This window comes from Cydia splendana, chromosome 4 (genome assembly GCF_910591565.1).
Source record: "Cydia splendana chromosome 4, ilCydSple1.2, whole genome shotgun sequence".
Taxonomy (NCBI): Eukaryota; Metazoa; Arthropoda; class Insecta; order Lepidoptera; family Tortricidae; genus Cydia; species Cydia splendana.
The window spans coordinates 10293956-10308701 of NC_085963.1; the positions used below are offsets into that span (position 1 = coordinate 10293956).

At 40.2% G+C, this 14746-nt stretch overlaps 2 protein-coding genes across 2 annotated transcripts in view; one reads left to right on the top strand and one right to left on the bottom strand.

Annotated features, from left to right (window-relative positions):
* The first annotated feature begins 993 nt into the window (after nt 1-993).
* LOC134789864 (serine/arginine repetitive matrix protein 1-like) lies at nt 994-10309 on the top strand. Its single transcript, XM_063760536.1, has 10 exons — nt 994-1275; nt 2043-2207; nt 4232-4363; nt 4626-4757; nt 5657-5770; nt 6171-6269; nt 8566-8682; nt 8758-9339; nt 9503-9682; nt 10082-10309. Exons 1-10 carry the CDS (start codon nt 1126-1128, stop codon nt 10235-10237), a joined length of 1827 nt encoding a protein of 608 aa, XP_063616606.1. The 5' UTR covers nt 994-1125; the 3' UTR covers nt 10238-10309.
* Nucleotides 10310-11564: 1255 nt separating this feature from the next.
* LOC134789865 (cuticlin-4) overlaps nt 11565-14746 on the bottom strand; it is a 50377-nt gene continuing 47195 nt past the window's right edge. Inside the window, exon 4 of the mRNA XM_063760537.1 lies at nt 11565-13614. Within this exon, the coding sequence (XP_063616607.1) occupies nt 11908-13614 (1707 nt within the window). The 3' untranslated portion in view covers nt 11565-11907. The remainder of the gene's footprint in view (nt 13615-14746) is intronic.

A 14746-nucleotide genomic window follows, 5' to 3' on the forward strand; every position in this document is an offset into this window, starting at 1 on the left:
CCGCCGAAAAAAAACTAAAAGGAAATAAAAAAACCGGCACTAACACGAAACGAGTCGACCAACAAAAAAAAAAACAATAGCACACTGAAAAGGAAAAAATAATTATTTTGTCTTCAATAACGCAAGTGAATACCTATGAACTATGTATATACATACTTCTGAAATCAATCACACAAATCTGCGTATTTATATACAATATTTACAATCTGTTATTTTTGGAGTCGGTGCCAGCCTCACACAAACTCCTTTTCCTTTTAGTTTTTTTTCGGCGGTTATTTTTTTTGTTAATTACAAGCTTTTATTTAGTTTCACCTGACCGTTGTCTGTCTGTCTGTCTGTCGGTCTGTAATCAAATCTTGCAAGTTAAATTTGATCCACTTCCCGGTGTCCGATTGAGCTGAAATTTTGCATGCAAATCGGATGACAATGCAATATTATGGTACCATCGAGCTGATCTGATGATGTAGACAGGAGGAACTCTGTGATGAAACAACGCAACCTAATTGTGTTAGGGGTTTTTAGAATTGTCTCGATGAGTATTAGTTGTCTGTCGTAAGAAAAGTACAGTCAGCGATAAAAGCTTGTACCAAAAATGAAATTTTTGCCAAAAACTTATTAAATCAAAACTTAAAAAATGGCTTCTCGAGCAGACGTTTTACGACCACAAGGAGCTATTTAATTAATTAATAATGTAAGTTAAACCTATGGCTTAAAATTTTATTTTGGGATGAAATCTCATTTTATCTAGTTACACACTGTAATCTAATTGACATGTAATTTTTATTATCAATAAATTATTATGATTATGTACTGTAAAACATTGTAGGTACAATACACGTGTGAAAAGATAATTTCCTACTTTTCGCACGTGTATCGTAATATACTAATTTCATTATAGCGCAGTGGGAATGTAAAAAGTTTTCAATACTCAAACATCGCTTATATCTGTGCAAACTTGTCAAAAATTATAAAAAAAAAACAAGAAAACATTTGAAGGTGCCGTATTGACACTTTCTTTTTATAGCATTTTAATCATGTATTATTAAGAAAGTAACTATTGTTCTGTTCGAGTGCGTGTATGTTGTTGTTTTTTGCCTCTTGACGGTTGGCACTTTGATCAGTGCGATGCCCCAGTCGCGGAACCGTCGACCGTCGAAGACAAGTGAGCAGTCGAGAAAGGCCCCGGCCGACTATGTGACCAACAATGTTAGGGAAAAGGAAACGTCTAAAATACCGAGAAATATCCGCTACGATTTGGAAAATGCTCTACTAGGGGTAAGTGTTAAGACAGCAATAACGTCAATAATGGTTATGAAATTGATTGCTACATATCATATATGATTTGGGGTCATCCATTAATTACGTCACACGAATTTATAGGTTTTTTAACCCCTCCCCCCTCCTTGTCACACTTGGTCACATTTGGCAAATGTCTCCCCCCCCCCTGGCGTGACGTCACAATTTTTTTCAACGCAGTCGGTAAATCGAATTTTTTGTATTATTCATATTCAGTTCATATTTTATCAAAACATTTTTGACAAGAAATATTAGTAATTTTATAACCCAAAACTGATTAGGAAAGAAAATTAAACTAGGTAATAAAAACGATTATCGTTCCAAAAAATTGTTATTTAACTGTACAGGGAATTAAATAATTAAAATCCATTTTCGGTTACTGATGAAGTTAAAGTGACGTCACTAAATTTGTGACTCCCCCCTCCCCCTTGTCACAACATGTCACACTTTCTTGACCCCTCCCTCCCCCTAAACGTGTGATGTAATTAATGGATGACCCCTTTTGAGGATAGGAAGAGGGTAATTTAACCTACATGTCTTTAAAAATGATTTCCGGTAAAAAGGGAAAAATGTTTCCTTCTGTTGATTTTTCTACGTTATCGTTGTAGTCAGATGAGTTTTTCCTTTGGGTTTGATCACCTAACAAAAAGCAAGTATTTGAGCGTAAGTAGGTAATTGTAGTTACCCAATTCAACATCTGTCACAAAATATTCTTAAAATACTGATTCCTTCTGTTTGTCTTTCAGCTTTGTGACGTTTGGTTCGAGGAGATAAAACCGCACCTAGTGAAGAACAAGTTAAAGCTCCACACGGGTGGAGCCCTAAACGAGAACGGCTACAGCGACCTGGAGCCGGCGAGGGAGCCCCGGAGGGACGGCCGCGCCCAACTAGACCCAGGTGCTGCCTCTGATGTACGGGCCTACTTGCTCCGTCCGTGGCGACCACTCTTTAGATTAATGAATGTTCCAATATCTGACATATATTATTACTCATCAGTCTCTGACAAGTGAAGCAGCGAGCTGCTTAATCTTGCCAATAGAGAATTAACCAATCTTAAAACGAACACCCGTCTATTCATGTTTACGCTCTCATCTTAGTCAATATATACGTCGTTTAGTTGAGGGTCATACCTACATTTTAAGGCGCATCACACACGGGCTGAATTTATTCATAAATTCCGAGCCTCAACTTAATAAATTCAGATATTGATAGGTGCCATATTGGTGCAAATTATAATATGGAATTATAGTGTCTTTATGAATGGAAAAATCTCTATGGTCACGAAATAGGTTAGCAATGCTTTGGTCACTGCTAACATTAGTACATACATATAGGTACATAGGTACTCGAAATCGTTAATAGTGTTGAGCAGTATAAAGGCGCAGGGCTTTGCGTAGGAGTTCAGCGAAGGATAGTGGTTGATGTAGGTATCTTGCCGTCGTAAATAAAAATGGATTTCAGCTCAACCAATCTTGTAGTATAATTTTCCATAAATTATACTCTGGGCCCGATTCGGATTTTGAAATAGACATATTTTAGACATCACCAAGATACGATAACGATATGTTTAAGATCTAACCTGTCAAAGGGCATTGGGCGTTTTGTTCGGACATATGACCCACAGCGTACACAAACGAAATAGGGCTAGGTATGTAGGTAAATATATCTGCTACTCAGTGGTATGAGTCGCATTCTTGCAAGCCATGGGAGAATTGATAAAAAAAAAATTCTTATCATTGTATCATTTTTGCAATGAATTAAGTCAGAACTATTGGAATTATTTCAAAAATACTTTGAATAGCTGCTATTATATTGCGTTGCTGTTATTATATTGTTTAATATCAAGAGGAACAAAAATCAAATCCAGTTCTAAAACAACAATATTTTTATTCTGCATGATCAAAATCAATTGTTAATTCGTCTAAAAGGCAGCAGGCGCGTCAATCACTTCTTGATGCCTCAGAAGAATCAGAAACATAAATGTAAACGCACAGATCGAAACGACAGATGACGTACGACTGCGAGGCGGTCCAAGCGATGGCGCCGTATGCGCATTTTGGTACCTACCCACAATGGACAACATTTCATTTGTCGTATGCGCATTTTGGTACCTACCTACAATTAACAACATTTAATTTGCCCTTGTGCTATAAAACGTTTATCATGCTGTATGAACCACACTTTGGCACAATGCTGAAAGTAAAAACATTAATAACACTATCTCGTACACATACTGTTGAATAACTATTTTCTGCCGGTTGCTACATAAAAAAAATTACATATTTAGAAAAGTGAGATTAAATTCTCTATTTTAAAACTAGTTTGGTCTCTGTACGGGAAAGTTCATGAAGCGGGTCAAAATCGCCCAATGACTTTGACATTTGCGCGATTCTGGAGATACTGTTGAACGATTTCCACAGGATAGGTATGACTTAGAGATCCAATTCACATCTAATAGATATCTTACTCTATCTAACGTAAAAGTGACATTGGTTGCCCGAATTGCGCTGCAAAAGAGAACTATAACGTTATCTAGAATGGATCTAGTACGTGTCGTCTCTTGTGAATATCTTGAAGTTCGAATACGGCAGTCTGTATCTTTAGGTATTTAATTAAAAGTAAACAAAAAATTTGTAAATTTTTGGGGTAAGTAGTTATAACATTTATTGGTTGAGAAACCAAATAATACAAAACCTCCTGGATCTGTCACTGAACGACCTGACTTTAACCTACATTATTTGATCATGTAATGTTTTCATCTACCCTCAACTGGCTTTAGGAGCCATTTGAGGGTAGATTTTGTTTAGGTACTTTTATTTAAATACTTACCTAAAGATACAGACTATAGCTGGATCATTCGCTTTCATGTAGTTCAAAATTATGGTCGTTAGCCTCTAGTGCGTCTTGACACCCACTTTATAATGAGGAATTGTAGACTCGCCATCGGGCGGCGGCGATCTCCAGAGCCTACTCGCCAACGCGGCCCGAGGCATCAAAAGCGCCGTGTCCCAAGCCGCCCTTGCGAACCTGCCCAACAAGTCCGACCAATCTTCATAATTTACCGCAGGTACTATTTTTACATAGCCAATTAACCACAAAACAAATCAAGCAGAAGCGAAAATTTGTGGTATCACTCGGAGACGGCGATACTACAAATGATCATAGTTTGTGTAAATTTGTTTTGCTTACAAGTGATAAAGTATTTAGTGTGGACGTACCTACGTACCGTGTGCGACCCGAGCTACTCGAACTAGCTGGATCATTCGCTTTCATGTAGTTCAAAATTATGGTCGTTAGGTTGACACCCACCTAATAATGATAAGTTTTAGACTCGCCGTCGGCCGACGGCGATCTCCAGAGTCAACTTGCCAGCGCGGCCCGAGGCATCGAAAGCGCCGTGTCCGAAGCCGCCCTTGCGAACCTACCCGACAAGTCCGACCGATCTTCGTAAATTACTGCAGGTACGTTTACGAAAATTTGTAGTATCGTTCGGAGACGGCTCTACTACAAATTTTATAATCAAGGAAAAAAAAATCTAAATCTTCCCGCAGGACTCAAGTCTAGGAAGGTCGCAGGTTCAAACCTGTGACCTTTGGAAACCGTCCAATCGCTCTTAACCAACTGAGCTATACGGAAACTTAGCAGATTGTTTATGGTGAATTCTCAATGCCTCGAAACTCCGGTGCCGTTAAAATGGAACAGTCTTTCGGTAAGATGTAGACGAGTAGATGTCGCTAGTCTAATTTGACATGTCTTACGTCAATTATAAGGCAAATAACTCACCCTCGCCAACCTCTGGTAAGTACGTAAAGGAAGTGGAAAGATTCGCGCGCTTCTGGTAGGCTTCCATAGTTCAGTTAGTTATTGAGGAAAAATTCATCCGTTATTACTTTATTATAAAATTAATAACCACATAAAAATGTACCTGCATATGCTGTTTCATAGCTAGTAAAAAAACGTCAACTCACATTGTGAGGCTAGCGGATTACATAGCCACCTTACTTATTCAGGCGCTTTTAAGCAAATATGGTAGTGCTACGCCGTAGCAATTGCCAGGCCTTGAAGTGACAACTTTCTAGTTTAGAGCCGTAACGTGATTTTGATTGTACTTGCAAGACATGGTTTTATTGAATAAATTGCTTGCTACTCGTCCCCTTACAATATGGCCTCACATAGTATTGGTTTTCATTTTCAACCAATCAGAAGTAACTATGTATCTATACAGTATGTTTAAAAGTGACCAACACACTATACCTATTATTTTAACAATAAAGTTGTGTTCAGATTATTGTGATCACCTCGCTAGCTACTTCTATTTATAACTGTAGATATTCGGTACTTGAATATTCCATGATTTTAGTTGCCCGAAGATAATAAGATGCAGCCACCCATTCGGAGAGTCACCGCCCGTGAACACTCACCACCCACACTCGCTAAAAACTATCCATGGAACGTACACGAGTTATCAAAACCGGTAAGCAGTGTACCAGTACCTAGTATACCTTACCTACATAAATACGAAAATAGTATAACTATTATTTAAACTATTTTTTTAATCAAGCAGAAACGTTTGCGAGCGATACTACTTTTTTTTTAAATTAAAGCCACCCTAAGGCGTTTAAGCATTAAGGGAAGCAATGCAAAGATTCGCATACATGGGGTAGGCGTCCGACGTGTCCGTGGCGTGGCTCAGTTAGCAGAAGCGATTGGATCGGTGTTCCAATGGTCGCAGGTTCGAGTCCTGCCGGAGGTGGAAATTATACAATTTTTCCTTTAATTTAAATAATACTACTACCTCTTAGTAGTTTAGAAATATCTTTGTAATTTCATACGGATCTTTTGGATTTTCCGATGTCTACTGGTACTGGAAGCAGCCACTCGTTCAGAAAACGCCCCTGCAGAGACCGCCAGCGCCACCGTTGACCCAAACCGGCAAAACACATCAACGGACCGTCCCAAATTCATCGAAACGGGTATTGTATTTACCAAATTACAGCTATTAGGTACAGGACGTCTATTTAGATTTTTTTTTGTAATCAAATAGATATGACATTTCTTCACCTGGAATTTACTTCTTATCTAGTTATTTTTACATTATCAATATCATACTTGAGTTAAAATGAGTTAGATGCAGTTTCCTAAGTTCATTTTCACAAAGCAGCACGGGATCAAATAGCTGCCCTCAGTGCCCCGTGCCCCATTTAAAAAATCCACCCTGTATATGCAATATGCATATAAAATGACCAGGTTAATTCACAGCTACAGTCAAGTTAAAGGGCAACTTAACTGCATCTAAGGATTTGCTCATGCTCAATGCTCAATCCGATCTGATGTTATTCGTTTACGCGAGTTTTAGTGAGTTGGACTGTAAATGGTATTTTGGTCTATATTGATGCATTCTTCCGTTCTGCCCGTTCTGCGAACTGGTAATTCTGATGGTAGGTTTGTGCCAAAGGCGTTACTCGCTGTGGGGGCGCCTCCTGTGGCTGTGGGATTCAAGAATCTAGAATGCGCCCCAGCGGGGATCATCACCACCTACGAAACAAATATATCAACAAAACATCTGGACATTACCAAATCAGGTAGGTAATAGACCAAAATTACATATCGTCACTAGTTTGAAAAAATCTCGTATCTCGCACTGCTACTCAAAGTTAAAACGCAGTAACTCTGTATGCATCCCATACATAGTTACCACATTTTTCTTTTAATTGACAGAACAAGATACGAGTTTTTTTTTCAAAGTAGTCACGAATGTCACGATATATTCCCATAAACTTGTGCTACAAGTGTTATAAGTACTTACCATAGTGACATTTATGTTTACATGTGAATCTAAGCAATAAATACTAAATACAGCTTGTCGTTTAGGAGGCGCCCCCACAGCGAGTAACGCTGGCACAAACCTACCATCAGAATATCCACTACCCAGCAGAACGGAAGCGGAACTCAAAATACATATGTAACTACAGTAAATTATTAATAATACATAACGTAGAGTAGTTTCTGAATGCCATAAGTAAGTAAGTACCACTCAACATTAATCGGATTTTTCCAAAAGCGGATTTTCTGAATTCAATCGATTAAATTGTATGTCGTCATTTTAGAATTTCTTGATCTAATAATCGTTTTTTTTATTCTGTTTGAATATTTGAACTGCTTGAATAGTTTGGATTAAGATAAAATGGCGAGGACCATAAGATACCGTTGAAACTGTATAATTCATTGTGGTACTATTTTTTGGACACATTACAAAAAAAAATGTTGTGCTAATGTGCATGTAATTGTAGAAAAACTAATTATAGCCAGCCTTTTATGAATGTAGTATGATACCTTTGGGTATGGTGCTTTACGCACGATGCACACGCGTGCGCACGCTAGCGTCCCCTTCCCCCCCCCCCCTTTTGCATGAAATATGTCCCGGTTCACAGATTTCTTCATTTTTTGGGGAAAGTATACAATATAGGAAAAAAGTTTCAACGAAAGAAATAATCCCTATTAAATCCTTAACAAAAAAGGTTAAGTATATTCATTTTTTTGATATTACGCACCATATTGTTGATGTTATGGCTAGATGAATTTCGACAAAATTTAACCGTTGAAAAACTTGTTGAAGTTCAATATAACATAGTACGTAATAATACTGTAATAAATCCTACACGGAGAATAACCTTGCAAGCTTATTCTCCGTATAAGATTTCTTTCAGTACTATCACGTACTATGTTATACTGAACTTCAACAAGTTAATACATGAATATGGTGAGTCTTACCAAAAAGTTGCATATAACATTTTTTGTTTAGAATTTATTAAGGATTATTTCTTACCTTTATACTTTATTCCTAATTCTAATACTTTTCTCAAAAATTAAAGAAATCCGTCAACCGGGACATATTTCATGCAAAAAGGGGGGGTTGCGGCAGGGGGAGGGAAGGGGACGCTAGCGTGGGTAAAGCACCATACCCACACTCATAAAACATATATACTGCATTCATAAAAGGCTGGCTATAATTTGTTTGTCTTCCCCATCCATTAGAACACAACTTAACCGAATCATATGATAATTTGATAATTACATATATACATAAACAATACAAATACAAATCCTCTTTATTGTACATCCTCAGAATAGATGTACATGGAAACACACATAGGTAATACATGAAGACAGAGGTAAACCACAGGCGGCCTTATCGCTAAAGAGCGATCTCTTCAAGACAACGTTTAGGTAGTTGGATAAACAATTGCTTATAATAGTTATAATTTATAGATGCTGGAAGATATGGGGACGCGACCACGTGGCCGGAGGGTGCTTATGCCTTTGCCTTCACCATCACAGTGTACTTTTACATTATATCCACAAAATATCCCCAATAATAAAAAAAAGGTATGGATAGTATATACAGGAACTCAAATGATGGATGTTCAACCATGATTATTGCTAACTTAAATTTTTTTTTAGAAAGCGAGCAGCAATCGAAAAAAAAGAAAACGTGCGAGAACACACAGAACGACGCAGATTCCTTCATCATCAGTCCCACCTCCAAAGCGTGTTGCGCGCCCGTGTTGCACCGCCTGCGCCTTAGTTAAGGCCCAAACTGTCCCGATCCCTCAACTTCCTGTTGCTAAATTTACTCCATCGAAACCGCCTTCTAACAACAAGGCTACTAATTTTCCACGCTGGCCCGCGCCCGAATCTAAATTCCCACATAAATTTCCCACGCGAGATTGTGCTGTTTTCACCGACTTGCCTTTCTATACCACAAGCATCTCACCAGCTGGCGACATACCACTGTCTCTGGTTGCTGAACATCCCTCTTCTGCCTCGAAATTTCGTACCATAAATTCGAGGTATGACCATGCTAGGACTGCGATATCTCCATCACGTTTTAGGCAAAAGTCTCCTTTCTTGCTTCATGGTGCTCGTTTATTACCGCCTCCGCTCCACGCTAAATGTCTCGCGCCCCCCGAACATCCTATGGCATCGCCACGAGAAAGTCAACCTGTCTCAAGAACTTTAGCACACGCACCTTCTACAGACGAGGTAATTATCATGTAATGATTATCGTTTATTTGAGTAACCGGTCGTTAGTGAATATGACGATTTTTCTCATAAATGTATTCAAAATTATGCTAACCACGTCATGATCTGCCTTTCTGCAGAGTCAAATAGGTTCACCTATTGATTCAGGTTTATGTTTCCGCAGAGGTGGTTCCTCCGAGTTATTAAGGAATATACGAGATCCCAAAATCAAACAAAACCACCATTATCACCAATAAAGGAGCCTACACTGCCGTGTCATGATACAAAATCCAGCAGGCGTACCATCACCATTCAAAATGAAAACAAATTGCTATTGGAAGATAAAAGGTCGTTATTCTCTAAGGTAAGCATTATTTACTTTATCAGAATTAGCAAAGTATGACTATATTTTTTACTTTTGCCATATTGGGTAGGTACCTACATACAGTCGACGTCAAAGATATGTTTAAGCTGAGGGGGGTAAAGTGCGCCCGCACTGCGCCCTCCTCACCTTACACTTTTGCACCTTCCTTTGTAATTACCATATCTTTAAGACCAGTTTTCTCTTTGGGTGTAAAAATCTGATTTAGTAAAATTTTGTATTTACACCAATTATTGGAACCTGGTTTCCAAGTACCTACCCCTTGCTCCTTTATTAAGCCGTGTGGACGTGAAAATCGATTGTAATACGTTCGATTCATGCGGTAACAGTGTAGTTAACTTTTTGTAGGAATTTATTACAGGTGTTTGCTATTTGTTCCAGGAATTAGTAGATTTAATAGGAAATAAGTATGACGAGAGATTGAGAGTGCTGTATGAGACTCCATGCCGACAGGAGTCGCAATCATCAGTATTGTGTTTGGTGGGGTCTCGGAAAAAAAGAATGAAATGCACACCCAAGAAAATGCCGTGGAAGTAAGGTTCGTGTACTAAGGGTGGCTGTAATTAAGCAAGTTTGTCTATCTGTAACGTTACATAGTGTCCAAACTAATCAGTTTTATTATTGGTGTCCGTAAATTAGACACAAAGTTTAACTTGTAGGTACGCCAATTCTCCACAAGTTGTGTTCGTATAGGTCCATTAAAGTCGTACCTACCTACCTATTCGTACTTATACGAGTACCTAGAGGTGCGCAACAGAATCACGTTTGTTTAAAAGGAAAATATAAATCGGGAAGGTGCTTACCTATAGTATTTATATTCAATTTTATTTTGTCTTAAGTATTCTAAAATATTATTAATAATACATGTAAAATATGTAATAAATTAAATAATCTACTCCCCGTAATTCATTAAATTCTGAAATGAAATACAATTATGTGAAGATCACTGTCTTCCGACTGGCGTCGGTGACGCGAACTATATTTTAACTAAAACGTGAGAGCTCCATTATTGTATTTCTTTGTGTGATACTTATTTAACACAATGTATCTATTTCTTTTCTCACACTTTTGCGCCATTACATCCACGCACGTATTCAGATACGTTACCTTACTTGTACTTGGCACGGACATGCTGCATCACAAATATTAAATCATCGAGCTGTTTTTTTGGTTATTGATATGTGATCAAGGATATCGCGGCTATCATGGCTACCTGTCAAGTCGTAGTTCGCGGAATTTAGCATACCCCGTCTCTTTTGCATATTAAGTAAGTACTAGCTGTTACCCATGACTCAGTCCGCGTGGATTTTTTCCCGAATGAATTCATTTTTTCAAGTTCAACCCGTTTTTCACCACCTTGGGGGATGAGTTTTCAAACACGCTGAAATTAGTTTTCTATTCTATAAAGATAAAGACTATAAAGTACCTATTTACAAAGTTTCAAGTTCCTAATCTTAAATTATAATTTTCAATTTTTTCTCTTTCGGTGCGATTACTTCCGAAAATATTTAGGTACATAATCAAAAAATGGTTCTTGTTGACTCCTGTTACTTGAAAGTGAAACTTTGAAAGACTTACCTACCCATCTTACATCATAGGGTCGGGGTAAAAAAAAATTCGCATTTGACGTTTAGGGGAGTTACCCTAAAGATTTTCTAGTTGTTATTTGACATAAGGGACCCACAGATAACTAGTTCGCCGGACGATATCAGCCTGTCAGTTGTTCGGAACTGTCACCTTTTGCGTTTAACTGACAGGCTGATATCGTCCGGCGAACTGGTAATCGGTGGGCTTCTTTAGTTTTTGTTGGCGTCATTGAACGGGGTACAGGGTACAATGAACGTTTAGTAAAAGTTGAAACAAATTTTAACTTTCCACACGACACTTTAATTGGTATACAACTTAAGGACTATTTTCCTTACTTACGACTCTTTACAAAATTACAACAGACGTATCGACTATAGGTATAAGGCAGTACAGAGTGCGTTTCACACGAATAAAATAATTTACAAAACAGTCGAACAAAGACATCACGCTCATTAAATAACTAAATAAATAAGTCACACGACTCACACGTCACCGGGCTTCGATCGCGACCGCGACAGCCGCGGCGCCGTCCGGCCGGGGCCGAAGCACGCACGCTCTTTGGATCCGAGAAGAGTTTATGGAACGTCCTCGCGTCACACACACACCGACACACTGACCACCTAGTTGGCGTGCTTCACGTAATCCGTCTCGTAGTACGCGGCGGCGCCGTGCGCGCCCTTCCGATCCAGCGCACGCACGCGCACGAACAGGAAGGCGGCCACCAGCGACGCCACCACCAGCACCAGCAGCAGCATCACCAGCCCCGCCACAAACGACGGAACCGACATGCAGATGGTCTCCGGATCGCTCGCGGGAGATTGAATAACTACTGTTTCGTTACCCGCTGCGTTATTTAATGCGAAATTAACGTCACCCGGTGCTACAACCTGAATTGTACGACTAGTGTTTACATCTGTCATTTCTTGAGCGTCACGCTTGTAAATGCGTGAATGCGTTGATGTTTCTCTCCGCCGTCTCGCGCCCACCAATCTTTCTGGCAAATCTTCTACTGATCGTGGTCGTCCCCCTAGAGTTGCGAGATTACCATGAGCCTCGTCTTTCCTCTTGACTGTGTTGTATACGCCCCGACGGCCCGGTGGTGGTGGGGGTGGTAGATTCACTTCGTCCTCATCTCGCGACGGCGCAGGGGAAGATGGGCTAGGTGCATTAGGTGTAGAGGAGACTTGTGCCTGAGGGGGTGGAACAGCATCGTCACGTTTTTCTGAGAAGGAGCCGGTTGCGTCTGCGGGGTGTCGTGGGTCGGGGAACGCCGGAGGTACTCCGTACTCACCGTGCGGCGACGGTGGTGGAGGTCCATATTCAGCATGAGGCGAGTTTGGTGCTCCGTATTCCCCAGCGCTGAGAGAGTTGCCACCTAGTAGTGGTACACCGTAATCAGCTCCAAGACCACCACATTTAGGTTCAGGGCAGTTGTACCTACATACCTGGATGACACACTGGAAGTGTACGTTCATTGAATCTGGGAATTTAAACGCTTGGAAGTATGCGAAGGATACGACTGATGCTGACGGTCCAAAGTTCTTTATTTTTTGGAATTTGCTCATTATTTTAGGTCTTACTACGCAGCCGTATTGATCTACAAGTTGTATAGGTGCTCGCTTGCCGTCGTGCGCGACACAGTTTCGTACAAGCATGTCGAATTTGTTTTCGTCGTCTTTTATTGCCAGCACCATTGTCATGGTTTGTCCTATTTTCACTATCCCTGACACCTCGGAAGCCCAGGGTCCTTTGCCGACTTGTATCTGCATCCAGCACTGCAGGTTGTCGCCAAGAAAGTTCGCCGTGACTGCATGCAACATATCCACTTGGAAGGGTCTGAATGTGACTGCTTTTTCATAGAAGTCATACCAGGTGCATCGTAATTTTCTTGCCTGATCCCAAACTTCTTGGACGTAGGGATCGTACTGGACAATGATCGTATTTTCAACGTAGGATCCGCTCGGAGTCGGACTTCCGTAAGTAGCAACATTGTGGTTTGCAGAGCTAGACATGCCACAGCTGTTCAAGAAGATTTCAAACGTGGCACTGAGGTGTCCTGTGCCAGGTTTTAGATGCATACAACTAGGATCGCTATAAAAACCTTTAGAGAAGATCATCCCGTAGAATGGACGATCGAACTCAATATTAACGCGCATATGAGTTTTTTCGCACTGCACTTGCAAATGTTTGATCTTGGGGCTATCCGGCGTCGCTAAGGGCCACGGGTCGTCGGAGTGTGACGGGGGTAGAGGCGGGCCATAGCCGCCGCCCGCGCGGTGCTCCAGGGGCAACGAGGCAGAGTCCACCGCTGTTTCGCATCTTGCATCCTGAAATTAGAGAAATTGAAAGTGTGTAAATTTACGTTTCTAAAAATAATACTTATATAAAATAAATTAGGAGTAGATTTATATGGTTTGATTGTGGTAATTGCATTGGCAGAGCACATTCCGCGGGCGCGTTGTCGTCGCACTCTAGTTGCGCCACGCGACGCGTGCGCGGGCGCTCGTCCCGCGAGCGACGGCGTTCTTTCCGACTTTCTACACTGATGGATAGCTCGCGGGACCAATTATAATATTAATCAAAGCAATCATACTACTTAGATGAGTTCCGAAGATGCTTTCACGATATTTGCCGTATTGTTCCACGTTTGAGCTCCTGTTTGCAGCTGCAAGAAGCTATTGTCATTCTAAGAATTTTTCTGCAACGGAGTTTACTGTTTAATAGGAATCAGCTAAGGCTGTAGGTTTCGAGTCGAGTAGGTTTTCTATTTCGAGAGAACAAGCTCTAGGTTGCATTAAGCGTTTTAAGGCCTTAATTCTAGTATGTGGAAGTGGAGATGTATATGGGGCGAGAGCCGGGTGCTGGCTTGACCGGCGCTCAAGAATAGCTACCAGCGCTGGCGGCGGCTGGGCGCGGGCGATGCGTACGCTCGCGTTTTCTAAACCGGTTAGAAATTGCCTACTGATCGAGATTGTCAGTTGCGGAAGAAAACACCGGACCTATAAAACATGCGCGGCTCTTTAACAACTAGAGCTTTCTTTGACAGCCCTCTACGTACAGGCTCATAATATTTAAGGGCTTTCACTTCCGATCGAAGGTTGTCAGATATTTAATGCCCGTACTGTGTGACTATCACAAGTGAAGTATCACTTAAATGGATCATTAACTAGTACCTAAGTGCTTATGATGCAATTAACACTCGTAATCACGCTATCAATTATCTATCAAAATGTTGTAAAAAAGGATCAACAAGAGCCTGTTGATAAACTATGGATGGCCGGTTGCTTTTAAAGTTAGGTTAGGTTAGTAAACACTTAGGCTGAAAGTTCTAACTGTAAAGCATTATTATTAAGAACGACATAAAAATGTACATATAAGTAATTGAATTTCGTCATTTATTTTATAGTCTTCCATTTCCATTGTATATTAGTAATCGTTAGCTTTGCCACAATATATCTT

Bases quoted from the DNA above. Each gene is read 5' to 3' on its own strand.
- LOC134789864 (XM_063760536.1), top strand. From the start codon at position 1,126: ATGCCCCAGTCGCGGAACCGTCGACCGTCGAAGACAAGTGAGCAGTCG. The intron at 9,340-9,502 runs GTAATTATCATG...ATGTTTCCGCAG, and splicing joins ACGCACCTTCTACAGACGAG to AGGTGGTTCCTCCGAGTTAT. The intron at 9,683-10,081 runs GTAAGCATTATT...TATTTGTTCCAG, and splicing joins AAAGGTCGTTATTCTCTAAG to GAATTAGTAGATTTAATAGG.